This window comes from Peromyscus californicus, unplaced genomic scaffold (assembly GCF_007827085.1).
Source record: "Peromyscus californicus insignis strain IS unplaced genomic scaffold, ASM782708v3 Scaffold_8__1_contigs__length_139910024, whole genome shotgun sequence".
NCBI classification, from domain to species: Eukaryota; Metazoa; Chordata; class Mammalia; order Rodentia; family Cricetidae; genus Peromyscus; species Peromyscus californicus.
In genome coordinates this window covers 4,449,399-4,465,205 of record NW_026294606.1, presented here as the reverse complement: position 1 = coordinate 4,465,205, position 15,807 = coordinate 4,449,399, and the positions used below count along the sequence as shown (strand labels likewise).

The following is a 15,807-nucleotide window of genomic DNA, read 5'->3' as shown; positions in this document are numbered from 1 at the left end:
TTTATTTTTATTTGTGTGTTAGTGTATGTACGTGTGTGTATGTATGTGTGTGCATGCACACTCATGCAAATGCCCGAGGAAGCCAGAAGAAAGATGATTGGATCTCCTGGAGTTTGAGTTGCAGGCATTTGTGAGCTGGAAATCAACCTTGGGTCTTTTGTAGTGCACACACGAACTCACAGGCATGTCATAGAATACACAGGAAGGTCGGAAGGTGAGTTGTTGGAGGAATTGCTTCTCTCCTTCCACCACATGGGTCCTAGGGATTGAACTCAGGTTGTCAGGCCTGGCAGCAAGCACTTTTACCAGCTGAGCCATCTCACTGGCTTTTTTTAACCTGTTAGTGTCCTTTTGAAAATATATGTTTTTATAATGAGATTTTTCTCCTATGCTCAACCATAGATTTGGTCTTTCATGTCACAAACCTCAGAATAACCACTTGTGCTTTCCTATATTACTTTATTATTTTAAACTTACATTTAGAGAGAGAAAAAGAGAGTATGTGTGTGGACAGCTTACAGGGATTAATTCTTTCGTACAATATGGGTCCCAGGGATTGACCTCAGCTCATCAGGCTTGGCAGTGAATGCCTTTACTTGTTGAGCTTCTTGCCGGCCATTGTTACTTTCTCTTTGTTCTGTGGAAGTGTCCAGTTCTTCCACTGTGTTTGGGCTCAGATAATATCTCTTCTCTGATCCATTCTGTCAGTGATACTTTGTTCAGAGCTTTTTATTTGGTTGCTGTGTTTTTTATTTCCACCATTTCATAATTTTTTTTCTTCAGTATTTCTCTGTTGGATTCCCCTTTCATATTCCCCAACACCTTCCTTATTTCATTCTGCTGTTAGTATTTTTGAACATTCTTAAAATCATATTTTGAATTCTCTGGGATTCCATCTAGCTCACCCTCAGTGGGTACCATTACTGTCGGATTAGACTTTTTGGAGGAGCTGTGTTAAACCTATGGAGGTTATAATTAACTAGTAAAAAGAGGAAGGGATAAGGGTGAGAGAACGAGGACGTACATGTAATGTGGTGGATAGTAAAGACCTTTCCTGTAACCTGGGTGGTGAGGCATAAGAACAGTCTAAACCTTACTGAGTAACGTACAAACAAACAAAACCATCATGAGACATATGTGATCTAAACCAGAAGGTGGTTGTTTGATGACAGGGTCCTGCGAGAAAGGAAAGTTGGGCTCAGGAGGTCTTGCACAAGCTAGGTCTTACGCCAGTTTATTGAGAAGTACAGCATTTTATACACAGTTTGCAGGGGGAAATGGGACAAAATAGCAGGAAGGTAACACAGGATATGTCAGGTGTGCCTCAGATCTAAGGTTCCTTGAGACTGATGACCACAGCCCTTCAAGGAGTGGGAAAATTGAGTGCCTAGGATCCCAAACCATAGCTCTCCCAAGGCCCTGGCCCCAGGCCATTACTGGCCTTGCTAAGTATGTCCCTGGTTTTAGGAAAGGAACTAGGTTCCTTCTTATATATCAGGGTTTCAGGAAAATTCCTGGGACTGGACTGGCTCTCAACACGTATGGCAGGAGTAGAGATAATAAGTAATAGAAAATAAGAAATCACAAGGGTATTTATGCAGTAGCCTTGCAGGCACAGCTGTGCTGATCTGAAAGGTGAAGTTCTTGGATCCCTCCAGCCCTAGCAGGCGCTACTTGGTGCAGTGTAAAGGAGCAGGAATGGAACCCTTTGCTCTGCAGCCTCCTTGTTCCCTGTGGTCTGGGAGTGTGGGAAGGGGACTTGTAGGTTCTTTCCTGGTAGTTCCCTTAGACCCCTGCACCCCTCCTTGGCCTCTTCTGGTCACTGGGTCTGTATATGTGAAGAGTACCACTTCTCCTGCAGTTTCTACTGTGTTCCCTCTGGCAGCTTCCACTTCATACCCCCACCTCACCTCCCTGTTCACCCGTGATTTGCCAGAGCGGAAAACCAAACTTACTAACTTACTACTTTTAAACTTACTAACATGGCCAGGTGGTGGCGCATGCACTCGGGAGGCAGAGCCAGGCAGATCTCTGTGAGTTCAAGGCCAGCCTGGTCTACAGAGTGAGATCCAGGATAGGTACCAAAACTACACAGAGAAACCCTGTCTCGAAAAACAAACAAACAGAACTTACTGACATGTTCTAGCAGTGGCTCCTGTCTTCTATCCATACATTGAAATCACTTTGGCTGCTTTAGAAGCATTGTTGGAATCCCACCATGGGATTTGACTGGTTTAGAGTGATGTGTGAAGGTTGGGTTTAGGATGATCTCTGGTTCATTTGAAAACTCAAGTTTGAAGGCTTTGTCGTCCCCCACCCCTTGTCTGCTGCCTTCCCTCCCTCCCTCCCTTTGTGCTGGGATGGAATGCTGGGTGATTACTTTACCATTGACCTTCATCTTCAGCTCATGAGCTGTTTGGATTAGCAGTTTACTCAGTGTTTTGTACATTTAAGTAAAATTGAATCTTTAAATATGATTTTGACATTGTTCTTGTAACAACAAAGACTAGATGATGACCCCATGTGGTTTAAAAACAACCAGAGAGGTAGAGAGGTAGCACTTGTTTCTGTGGAAAAGTTTAGAACATGATGAACTATTAGTAACTTTAAAAATGATTTTTAAATTTGTGATTCTTACTGGAATATTAAGATGGTCATTTGCTTGTTAATTTTCAGTCTTGTTTTCTTCACCCGCTTTATGATGTTCTTGAAAGCACCATTGTGATTGAGTAGATAACCAATCCTTAGAAAATGAGTTGTAAAGTAATCAAGCTTGTTTCCTCTTAGTCTTGAAACTTAAACCTAATTGTGGTATTATTCAAGTAACTTTGTACTTTGATCTTTTAGAACTGAAGCTGGGAGAACTACTTCATGATAAGCTGTGAGTATTTGTGTCCTTTGAAATAGTGTAATACTTTAGTCTTTTTTTTTTTCATGTAGAATATTCTTGAAGTCCAAGTAAATTTATGCTTCAAAGCTGTGAAAATGAGTTATAAATGTAGTTTCAACTTGGGTGAGCTATCTTGAGTGACTGACCTGGTTAAGATATGAAACATGAAACTGTGGGATCCTTTTCATGAAGGTGGACATGCTGAACATGGGATTCCTTGAAGAAAACTCTCAGTTGTATGTCTAGTGTGGTAGATTTATCAATGACTGAATGCTGGTATGGAAGAAAATTGAAGATCCCCAAGTGAAACAAAGAAAGGAAGTACTGGCCTGTGTATTTTCTGTTTAATCCCCCACTTGCTGGAAACACTGTGTGGCATGGCTGCGTCAGGGTGAGGACAAAATCTTGAATTAGCAAGTAGATAAAATTAGACAGTCTTTGCTGGAGTAACAGGAAGAGGCTGAAATTTGCTGTTAAAACCTTAGTGTGCAAAGAATTGTCTAGAAAACTTTAAAAAACACCTGGCTGGATCCAAGTTGCATATTTAGTAAGTTGGCTTGAGAACATTGTTTGAATTTGCAATAGCTTCTCAGGTGAGATAAGTTGCTAATCCACATTGAGAACTGTCTTAGGGTTTTTGTTGCTGTGAAGAGACACCATAACCACTGCAATTTTTATAAGGAAAACAATTAATTGTGGTGGCTCCATTATAGTTTCAGAAGTTCAGTCCATTATTATGGTGGGGAGCCTGGCAGCATGCAGGCAGCTGTAGTGCTGGCTACATCTTTGCTTGCAGACACTGGGTGGTATCCTGAACATAGGAAACCTCAGCCTTCTCCCACAGTGACACACTTCATCCAGCAAGGCCATACCCACTCCAGCAAGGCCACATCCCCTAATAGTGCCACTCCCTATGAGATTATGGGACCAATTACTTTCAAACTACCACAAGAATTTAGAATATTTCTGTAACTGCTTTTCCTTTATAACTTGTAGATTATCAGAGAAGAGGTTTTGTTTGCTTGTGTTGAAGGTTTAGAACATAATTTGAAATTCAAATTTGAAAAAAAAATATTTTTTCAAATTGTGTAAATAAACATTTGGATTTTCCCATGTGATGAGTGGTTTTTCTCAACAGTGTTGACTGGTGTTTCCAGTAGTGTGGAATTCCTTCTTTTTGCTTAATTCCCATAGAACGTGGGTATGGAATGTTCATAGAGTTTTCCATTAGTGTGTGTGTTCTAGAATGTTTTTATTCTCACTTTATAGCATTGTTTGGTAGTTGATGAAGCCATATTGTTTTATATTGTTTTTGTTGACAAAATACTCTAGCATTCTTGAGTGCTTTCCTTTTTAACTCTTTGAAAAAGTACTGTTCTGGTCAGGATTTTTGGGCTTTAATCAGCAGTCACCTAATTTGTGTGTGAGAGTTGTGTTTCCTGTACTATAAGCAGATTGCCAGAGTGTCTTAACCTCAGCATCACATTTAGGTCATGGCAGGAAGTTTGTATCTATGGAATTTATTTTGTTCTTTTAAAACTGGGATTGAACCCAGGCATTTCATGTGCTAGACAAGCTTTTTGGCACTGAGTTACCTCACCAGTCCTGAAAATTCTTTTTCACATCATTCTGTTGGTTTTTAGTGTATGTGCTGCTGAAGCAAGCCCTTTGTTGATTTTTTTTTTTTTTTTTTTTTTTAAGAGAAACGATTCTGAGTGTGGTGTAGTCAGTAGTTTGGTCAGTCAGGCTTTAGTTCAACCTCAGCTTTTCCTCTGTCATCTCTTGAGGCATATCTCAAGTCTTTCTAATCAGTTATATATGTATATATTCAGTTATATATGTATATATACATATATGTGTGTGTATATATATATATATATGTATATATATGTATATGGCTATTTTCCATGGTGAACAGTCAGAATTTCTGGATTGTTTTGCATTATGTAATCACCAAAATTTTGGGCTTTGTAAATTAATTATCGTATCATTAAGATATGAAGAAAATGGAGCTACAACTGGGGAGATGGCTCATTTGGTAAACTGTTTGCCTTGTAAACATGAGGACTGGGTTTAATCTAGAACCCTGTAAAATCCCTGCGTGAGTCTGTAATCCCGGAAATGGGAAATGGGGAGGCAGAGACAAGAGGATCACTAGGGATTGCTGGCCACCCAGCCACCTTAATTGGTGAGCTCCAGGCCAGTGAGCAATGTGTCTCAAAGGATGACACCTAAGCCTGTCCTCCAGCTTACACACACACGCACAAGCACAAGCACACACACACACACACTCACACTCACACATAAAAAAAGATACATGAAAAATGAAAAAAATTACACATGATAGTATTATTCTGAAAGTTAAAATTATTTAAGGAATGTAAGTCAGTTGACAGGAGTCGATCTCTTCCAAAAGCTGCTGATTCACATCCTGTTGAAGGAAATGTAAAGATGTTTTCCTTCTTTCCTCGACAGGACATGTAAGATAATGTATATAGTGAGTACATGAATTTTTGTGCTAAATGATAATTAATTGAAATGGAAATTTTAGCAAATAATACACATAATACATATAAATACATGGAATACTGTAGTTGTCAAAAGTACTGTGACAATTTTTGTACCATTGTGGATATCTGGGTTCAGAAACAGTCTGTGGGTTCATTTACTTGTAGATTTGGTCTTTTTGAAGCCATGTCTGCAATTGAAATGATGGACCCCAAGATGGATGCTGGTATGATTGGAAACCAAGTGAATCGGAAAGTTCTCAATTTCGAACAAGCTATCAAGGTAGTTATTGTATTTTTGTATGTCTCTGGCTTTTAAAACATACCTTTTTTTTAAATGTTAAAACGTGCTCGGCCAGGCAGTTGGTGGTGCATGCCTTTAATCCCAGCACTCAGGAGGCAGAGGCAGGAGGATCTCTGTGAGTTTGAGGCCAGCCTGGTCTACAGAGTGAGTTCCAGGATAGCCAGAGCTACATAGAGAAACCCTGTCTCAAAAAACCAAATGAAAAAGGAAAAAAAAACAAAAAACAAAAACGTGCTTAATACTGAAATCATATAGGCGACTCAACTGTATTCTTAAAAGCCTCTCAGATGCAAGAATTAGCAATACTCTAAAGCAGGTAGGATGGTACTTTCCTATAGTCTCAACACCTGGGAGGTAGAGGCAGGAGGATCAGGAGTTTAAGACTCTCCTCAGCTATGTAGTGATGTTGAGATCAATCTGGGCATCATGAAACCTTGTCCAAAAGTACATATATCTGTTATAATATTTAGTTACCAGTCTCAATTAAAACCTAGAAATTAATGACCGGAGGTCCTCATGAACTTGCTCTAAGTTGTCCATTTGTGCATTCTTTGAATTAATTTTGAGTATATATTCAGGATGCTTGACTCAGAGATTACATTTCATATCGTTATATACTAAGATGCTAGGGTAGGAGAATGCTGTGAGGTCTAAGCTACAGAGTGAGGCAGTATTAAAAAAAAAATCCTCCTCCTGCCCTTTTCTTCCTTCCTTGAGACATAGCCTCATGTAGTCTGCACTGATATTAAACTTGCTGAACTCTTGCTCCTCTTGACTGCACAAATGCTGCTGGGCTTACAGACCTGAGGCACCAAGTGTGGAAAGAGTGCACTTTTTATTATAAAGACCTTTTTGTTTCAAATTAGACTTTGATTTTTCTTATTCAAATTTAAGACAGAAATTAATAAAGACTTATTTAAGATATGTAGTTTCTTCAATTGTGTGTTAAATAAAGTTTGACAAAATACATATATCTCACTGGGTGTGATAGTGCAGGCTTGTCAGTCAGCTCAGCTCTGGAGAGGTTGAGGCAGGAGGATCAGGAGTCCCAGATCATTCTGGTCTCTACATGACTACTGCAGACAGAACAAGAAACAGGATTTTGTTCCTAAGAACAAAAAATTAAGTTGGTGTCTTGGTTTTATCAGATGTTAGTGTTTTCTTTCGTTTATTTTTTTTTTAACAAATAACCTAATTTTAAAATTCAAAACACAAATGTACATAATAACTTTTTTTTAACTTCATTTGTTTGCTCCTTCCTTTTTAGGATGGCACCATTAAAATTAAAGATCTTACCTTGCCTGAATTGATAGGAATAATGGATACCTGTTTTTGCTGTTTGGTAAGAATTAAAACAAGACTATTGGTTAGTTAAACTGTGGCTTACTTGAACTTTGAATTTAAAGTGTGTGTACCATGTTGAATATGAAATTATGCAGTACCAGGCCTCAGAAGTAGACACAAGATTCACAGGCTCAGTTAAGCCATAGGAAACAGTGCTTCATCTTCCAGCTGGCATTGTTGTGGTCATGTGTTCTGTTCAGTGGGTGCTTTGTTTCAGTGAAGATAAGATTACAGCCATTATCCAGAATGCTCTGGTTCGTTTTCAAGTTATCAAGGGAAATCTGTAATTGAGGTTCCATGAGATGAGCACAGTTGAAGCAGAGGGAGGTTTGGACTGGCTTTGGAGATATGCTTTGCTGCTCTAGGATAAATTGTCATGAACTGGCTGTCCTCTGCAACAAAAATATTCTGGTGCTTTATCTGTGTTGAATACATGTCTTCTCCAGGCATGGTGGTTTAATTGTAGAAAAATTTCCTTTTTTTTTTTTTTTTTGTAGTATTTTTTGATTGTCCATCAGGCAGTATTGGTAATGGAATGTGTTGGAAGCACAGGCACACTAGTTGATATGTACTGTTTCTCACTTAGGTCTTGCTTATTTGAGGTTCCAGCATTTTATAAAAAGCCTGAGGCTGCATTGCTGAAAGGGGTACAACCAGAATTCTGTCTCTGTCTCGAAAAGATTTCATTACCTTTTAGCAATATACTATTTGTAAAGGAATAGGGAAGGCCAGGGAGTGTTTCTGGGAATAGATATGCAGACACAATCTGATAACTATCGAGTAGTTTTGTGATGCTGTTGTAGGGTCAGAGGGGGTCTAATATCCCAGGTAGCGGACTAAGAAGGAGTATACAAAGGAAGTAATACTGGTATGGGATTGTGAAGAGTTCAGGTCTTTGACCAAAATGTTCACAGCATTGTCAAAGAGGGAATATTGTACCTGTAGATCAGAGTTGGCAGGTAGCCAAGAGTAAAGGTGGTCACTAACAATAGAAAGATGGAAAGATAAGCAGAGGGAAAATTTTCTTCAAAGGTGAGAAGCAGCTGTATGAGACTCTAAAGATGGTCTTTAAGAGTCTGGGCTTTAATAAGACATGGTTTTGCATCTGGAAAATCATTCTAAGTTCACACCTTAATTATAACATTCCCCATCCATTTCTCACTGTGACTTCTAATAACGTATGTTTTCCTCCAGCTGCATAATTCTTGGGTTTTAGGGTAAAATACAATAGTATAAACTGGGGGAAACTTACTTAAAGTTGTTATACGTAGGAGGATGAAAATAACCTCTTTTCTAGAGGACTAGAGAAACATGAGATGAAATATATGAAGCTATCTAGCATAATTTGGGGGAGATGGCAGTTAGTACTGACTGTTGTTAGTGTTCCAGCTTTTAACTTACAGCGAAGTAGTGTTGAATGTTTGTCTTTGTTGTAGAAAGATCTTGTTTGAGTAGCAAGCCCTGTATGGGAGGCAAGAAAACTTCTGTGGCTTATTTAATAATCGAAAGGAGACAATCTGTTGTTGGCTGGTGATGGGAGGAGAAGCATAGAACCTGGTCAGTGTTAAGCCTGAATCCCTATCCATGAGTTTTTTTTTATTAGATACTAAGATGTTGCAGACTGGAATATTAGGCTTAAGAATGCTTCTCATAGATGGCTAGGCACTTACAGTGAAGGAGTACTGTGGTTTGAAAATCTGAACTATGGAGCCCTTAGAGTACTAGCCTCATGTACAAAAAAGTTTCACGTTCCAGAGCTCAGCCTATATAGGCTTTTTGAAAAATGTAGCCAGTGAAAGCAAGTTCTCAGTCCTGTCTTCTGTGACAGTCTCTTCAATTAATTATCTTTTCAGTGTTATGATTAATTATACTAATAGGGGTCTAGGACTCTCTGGCTCTGTTTAGACTTTGCAAACCCTGTATATCATTCTCATTCTCTCTCTCTCTCTCTCTCTCTCTCTCTCTCTCTCTCTCTCTCTCTCAACAGATCACGTGGCTAGAAGGCCATTCTCTGGCACAGACAGTGTTTACGTGCCTTTACATTCATAATCCAGACTTCATAGAAGATCCTGCCATGAAAGCTTTTGCTCTGGGAATCTTGAAGATCTGTGACATTGCAAGGGAAAAAGTAAATAAAGCTGCTGTTTTTGAAGAGGTAAAGAAACCCAGAAGCCCTTGGCCATCTTACCTTACTGTAGATGAATGATTCTGTGATATATGTATATGATGCATGCATTTGTCCACATGTATAACTAAGGAATAGTTACTAAAGAGCATTGCTGTTGCCATGTGTGGAACATGTCTGTAGTCCAGACACTCAGAACCCAGAAGCAGAGAGGAGTAATGAATTCAAGGCTAGCCTAGGCTATACAGTAAGACCCTGTCAGGGTGAACATTGCAGCCTGTGGTGGCACACACCTGTATGATCCAACTATCGGAGAAGGTAAGGCAAGGGATCTGAAAGCCATTGCTCTGAATTCTGACTGTGTATTAGCTATATAGTGCTCTTCTCCTCAGGAAAGAGCTTTCATCCTCCTCTGCTCGTATAAGTCCTGCTTACTGAGTGTCCTGTGAACATATCATAGACATTCAGGAAAACAGTCACTGTCCTCTGGCCTCATGAGGGATTTTTTTTTCAGGACTGCTGACTCCCCAATAAACAACAAAGAGACTTATTATTAATTATACATGCTTGGCCAATAGCTTAGACTTGTTACTAACTAGCTCTTACAAGTTAAATTAACCCATATTAATTTACATGCTGCTACGTGACTTGTGGCTTGTTATCTCATTTACTTTTTTTCCTTTGGTTTTGTTGTTGTTGTTGCTGTTGTTTTGGGCTTCAAGACGGGGTTTCTCTGTTTAGTCCTTGCTGTCCTGAACTCACTTTGTGGACCAGGCTGGCCTTAAACTCAAGAAATCGGCCTTCCTCTGCAGGGATTAAAGGCATGCACCACCACTGCCCAGCCATTACCTCATTTTTCTGCATGCCCTGTTCCCTCTGAATCTGGCTGGTGACTCCATCCTTCCCCATGTTCTCTCAGTCTCACTCTCCCGCCTAACCTCTTCCTGCCTAGCTATTGGCCAGTTGGCTCTTTATTAAAACAATGAGAGCAATACATCTTCACAGTGTACAAAAGGATTATTCCACAGCGTTAAAAGGCCAAGCATATAGACATTGGTTAGGAAGGTCAAGAAATAGCAGTGTGCGGAGTATGGTAAGGGCACAGGTGTTTCCTTCTATCTGTTCTGGGTATCTCAAGGAGTGTGATGTTCAGATAGGAAGACATTCTTGTAAGAAATTAGGGAGCTGGAAGGATTACTGCTGGAGAGAATTTGTAGCTGGAGTTTTCTCCAGTCCTGCCCGGGCCCACAGCCACTCAGACCCAAATAAACACACAGAGGCTTGTATTAGTTAAAACTGTATGGCCTAATGGCTCAGGCTTCTTGCTTGCTAGATCTTACATCTTAAATTAACCCATTTCTATAAATCTATACCTTGCCATGTGGCTCACTAGTATCTTTACATCTTGCTTCCTCTGTGTCTGGCTGGTGACTCCTGACTCCACCTTCTTATTCCCAGAATTCTCCTCTCTGTGCTTATCCCACCTATACTATACTTCCTGCCTTGCTACTGGCCAATTAGCATTTTATTTATCAACCAAATCAGAGCAACACATTCACAGCATACAGAGTGATATCCACAGCAAGAATTCAGGAGTAAGACTGCACTGTTCCCCAACACCCACATCAGGTGCTCATACCACCAGTGGACACTGCATGCATGCATGCACAGAGACATCATTTGTTAAATATTTTGGTTTTGGATGCTCATTTTTCTTTTCGATAATTTTCTGCTTTGTTTAGCTCCTGTACTAATGAGCTCTTAAGCTGGCTCCTGGGAGTCTTTTCCCTCAGTTCATTCTTTACATTACCATAAACTGTCTTCCTTAAAAAAAAAAAACTTAACCTGGTCATAGTCTTGCTGTTTCAAAAATACATTTAACAGAAGTAGTAATACTTGTGCATATTTATAAAAGTTACATAGGTCATCAGAGTTAAAGAGTGGTCCTTTGTTCTTTGTTACCATTCTTTAACAATAGTTTTAAAAGCTTTTTTTCTTACAGCAGTATTTTGATCTCTAGGTTTAAGAATTTCACAGTTTTAGCATTGATACTATGGATGTATTAATCTGTTGCCTGGGATAGTAATTTATTTTGGGGGGAGGTCACCATTGAGTGCTGACATAGTTATAGATGTGTCAGTATTAATGGGAGGTAAGTCCATGTACATCCTATACTTCCTTTTTTTGCAGAGGTTTGTTTGCTAAGGGGATGTCTTAGTTACGGTTCTTTTCTGTAAAGAGACACCATGACCACGACAACTCTTATAAAGGAAAATATTTAATTGAAGCTGGCTTATGGTTCAGAGGTTTAGTCCATTGTTATCATGGAGGGAAGCATGGTGGCACACAAGTAGACATGGTGCTGGAGAGGTAACTGAGAGTTCTACATCTGGATCAGCAGACAGTGGGAAGAGAAGAGTGACACTGGGCCTGCCTTGAGCATCTCAAACCTCAAAGCGCACCCTTATGACAACACTTCCTCCAACAAGGTCACACCTTCTAATAGTGCCACTTCCTGAGTCTTTGGGGGCCATTTTCATTTAAACCACCTCAGGTGATGACTTTTCTTTTGCTTAATTTTCTAAGGAATCCCTGATCTTCCCTCTTCTGTTACTCCTTTGTAATAATCAGATAATCAGTCAGTTATGTACATATTTTTGAATGAGATGTTAATTTTTTTTCTTCCTGTAACATTGGTTGCTTTCTGGGTGACTGCACAGCTGTCACACTGCTTCCTCTCTTTACTCATTCTCCTCCTTTCTCCAGGATTCTGTTTGCTCTTCTTTTTGTTATGCCTTTATCATCTAGAGCTCATGCCCCTATTGTTCTTTGTTTATTGCTTGGCTTAGGGGAGTATCTCTGGTTTCTTTCAGGGAAGAAACTTTTGAGACTTTTCATGGTACTAATTGTTCCCTTCACATGTGCCTGATCATTGGACTGTGATGGAGTGTGAGGTTAGACAGTGTAGATGTCAAGCCATGCTGTTTTCTAATTCCAGAGTTGCAGTCTGCTTTTTACATGACATCCACATTTTCTCTTTAGAAGCTAAGATTTTGCTTGATAGTAAACATCTGTTAGACATGTCATCATGTTAATGGTTAGTGTTGTTGGTGAAAGCCTCTCTCTATGCCTGCCTGCATAGATGATTTATGTCTTCTAGAACAAAGTTCTTTCATCTTCATCCAGGAAGATACCCTATTTAGGACTGACTGAATGCTCCAAGGATGTATGGGCCTTTTCTGCTCCTGAATGTGCTCTCATGAATGTACGCTGACCCTAAACCTAGACCTATTCAAAGATGATACTCTTAGCAGCTCCACTCATACTTTAACACACAGATGTGCTTTATGCTGTACCTCATAACGTTGTCCTTCATCTTCTGCCCAAATCTGTGGGTTGTTTGTTTGTTTTCATTTTTCTTTACTAAGAAATTTTCTACTCACTCTACATACCACCCACAGATCCCATCTCCTCCCTCCTCCCACCCTCCAGCCCTCCTTCCTCCCAAGCCACCCCACATCCCCACATCCCCCAAATCAAGGTCTCCCATGGGGAGTCAGCAGAGCCCGGCACACTGAGCATAGGCAGGTCCAAGCCCCTCCCCGCTGCACCAAAGCTGCGAAAGGCATCACACCACCGACACTGGGCTCCTAAAAGCCTGCCCATGCACCAGGGATGGATCCCGATCCCTGTCTGGGTGCCCCCCAAACAGTTTGAGCCAAACAACCGTCTTCTGTATCCAGAGGGCCTAGTCCAGTCCCATGGGAGCTCCACAGCCACTAGTCTACAGTTCATGGGCTTCCACTAGTGTGGCCGGTCATCTCTGCACGTCCTCCCATCATGATCTCGAGGTCCCTCACCTGCCGAATCCCTCCTCTCTTTCATTGGTTGGATTCCCGGAGCCATGATAGATGAGGACATCATGGGAATAGGAAGAGGCAGGGTGTCAGGGAAGCTCTCAGGAATCCACAAGGATGACCCCACCTGGGAGTGCTGGCAGTGGTCTAGAGGGTGCCTGGACTGGTCTACTCTAGTGACCAGTCTAGTGAATACCCTAACCGTCATCATAGAGCCTTTGTCCAGTGACTGATGGAGGCAGATGCAGAGATCCACGGCCAGGCACCAGACTGAGCTCTGGAAATCTGAGGGTTTTTACCATGAGGTTGTTAGAGTGGCAACTATACCCATTTTCTCTGTTTCCTTTTCTTCTGTTGAATCCACTCCAGTCAGACTGAGCCTTTCTTCCAGTGAAACTATCATCATGGTGATCAAAGACCTCAGAGGCCACAGAGACCACAAAGAGGGAGAGACTGAGGAAAGAGACCTAAGGAGAAGCAGAGACCAAAAGACTAAATATAATTAATACCTTGTTGTAGGTGGACTTTTTCTGTCTCACCAGCCAGCTCCCAAATACCACAGAGAGACTTATTATTAACTATAAATGGTTGGCTGACAGCTTAACTTGTAACTAGCTAGCTCTTACAACTTAAATTAACCCATTTTTATTAATTTATGTGCTGTCACGTAGCTCATGGCTTGTTTCCTCGTTTTGTATACAAGCTAGCAACTCTGCCCTTCTTCCCAGTGGTCTCTCAGTCTGGCTCTCCCGTCTAACCTCTTCCTACCTAGCTATTGGGCAGTTAGCTCAGGAAAATTGTAAGACTAACTATTTAGTCTTTAACTCCATTAAAGACCCCAGAAGGATGTAATATTATATAAGGACAGGGACATCTGGCTTCCTGGACAATTACCCAAAGTTCCTCTGCAGTGTTGTGGCATCCATCTTTGGCCTACAGGCCTAGAGTATCTGACACATTTCTGTGAAGCAGGGGATTCTGAAGGACTGTCCTACCTTGTCTTGGCAAAGTTTGGTAGTCACTTTCTTTTGTGTCCTGCTGGTCCAGTTTGGACAGTATGCTGTCAGCAGTCGAAGCAAGGGCAGTTTTCTTACTCAAATGGTTAGCTTTTGCCATAAAGAAAGCAAACTCCAAACAGAGGTTCTTTGATGCCCATCATCTTCTTTTGAAGTAAATTGGTGCTGCCAGGAGCAGACTTGTCTCCCTCTCATTAAAAGCCTCAGGTTATTAAACATATTAAATGCCATATTCTATAGGTCTTTGAAGTGTTTGAAGACTGTCTATCTAAATGTATTTGTTTAACCTTGAATACATAATATGACTACAAGTTTGTTTATAGATTATAGATGACAACTAACCTGCATTTCTTAATTATAGATTATAATTTTAAATGAGCTGCATAAGCACAATACCCCAAATAAGAGTAGAAATATACATACAGTATAACAAAAATAACTTTAAATTTGTGTAAGTAAACCAAAATCCATACCAATGCAAAATATCTGAGATTAATAGTTGTTTTTTTATGCTATATTCCCCTAAGTGATAACAAATATCTATAACCCAACAAATAACCAAAGACCATCTATCCATCCCATCTCTTGGGAATGTGGGTGTTGTTTTTTTTTCTAGAGTGCTTCCTGTTGTCTGGGGGCAAAGGCATCTTTAGGGGTCCCTGAGAGAATTGAGATAATGACCAAGTCCTGGGAAGACCAGCTATAACCTTTGTAATCTGTCAGGATTCAGGAAGTCTCCCATGATGAAACCTAATTCATATCAACCTGGAACAAATCCACAGCCTCTCATTTCCTGTGGAAATAAAAGCAAAACCTTTCCTCCAAAGTATTTTTGACTTCCATTTGACAAATATATTTTTTGACTTCCATTTTAAAGTTAAGGCATTCTCAAAATAGCTAGGCTGGTTTTTTTTTAGCAGTCCTTTTAATCCCATGTCTCTTAGCAGCTGTCTTTTGCTTATCAGCAGTCAAAAAATTCATAATCAACATAGTAACATACAGCATGCAGACTTCCTTTGTATTTCCCATCTCTGCATGGCTTTTTCTTTTTTTATATATATTAGTTTACTTCTCTCTTTAAACACTTTTATTATTTTTAAACTACTTACTTTTTTAATTACTCTCTGTATATTTTCTCTTTTCTTTAAGCCTAAGTGCTGTGGGATGGTCTGTATGTCAAGTGTGTTGCTGATTAGTCAATAAATAAAACACTGATTGGCCATTGGCTAGGCAGGAAGTGTAGGCGGGACAAGGAGGAGAATATAGCTGGGAAGTGGAAGGCTGAGTCAGAGAGTCACTGCCAGCCGCCATGATGACAAGCCGCATGTGAAGATGCCAGTAAGCCACGAGCCACGTGGCGAGGGATAGATTAATAGAAATGGATTAATTTAAGCTGTAAGAACAGTTAGCAAGAAGCCTGCCACGGCCATACAGTTTGTAACCAATATAAGTCTCTGTGTTTACTTGGTCAGGTCTGAGCGGCTGTGGGACTGGCGGGTGACAGAGATTTGTCCCGACTGTGGGTCAGGCAGGAAAACTCTAGCTACAAATGGCGTCCAAAGTGGTGGCAAGAGTTTCCACCTAAAAACTGAGAAAAAAGATTCTAAAACGGAGCTAAAAACAGCTTCCTAATTGTCTCTCAAATGAGAGGCAGCTGCTGGTTTGAGCTACTGGTGGGTTCCTAGCGTGCATGCTCGACCTGCCCAAGTAAGTCCAGTGTGTATACAATAAACTAGCCAAAGAAGGCAGAAGCCTGGAAACAGG

At 40.4% G+C, this 15,807-nt stretch overlaps 1 protein-coding gene across 3 annotated transcripts in view; it reads left to right on the top strand.

The window, feature by feature from the left end:
* Positions 1–15,807, top strand: part of Naa35 (N-alpha-acetyltransferase 35, NatC auxiliary subunit) — a 59,419-nt gene that overhangs the window by 9,027 nt on the left and 34,585 nt on the right. For 2 of the 3 annotated variants that reach the window (XM_052726875.1, XM_052726876.1), the window contains exons 3-6: positions 2,848–2,881; positions 5,566–5,680; positions 6,969–7,043; positions 9,033–9,200. In XM_052726875.1, the coding sequence (XP_052582835.1) occupies positions 2,848–2,881; positions 5,566–5,680; positions 6,969–7,043; positions 9,033–9,200 (392 nt within the window). The remainder of the gene's footprint in view (positions 1–2,847; positions 2,882–5,565; positions 5,681–6,968; positions 7,044–9,032; positions 9,201–15,807) is intronic. The other variant, XM_052726877.1, reaches the window with a different exon arrangement.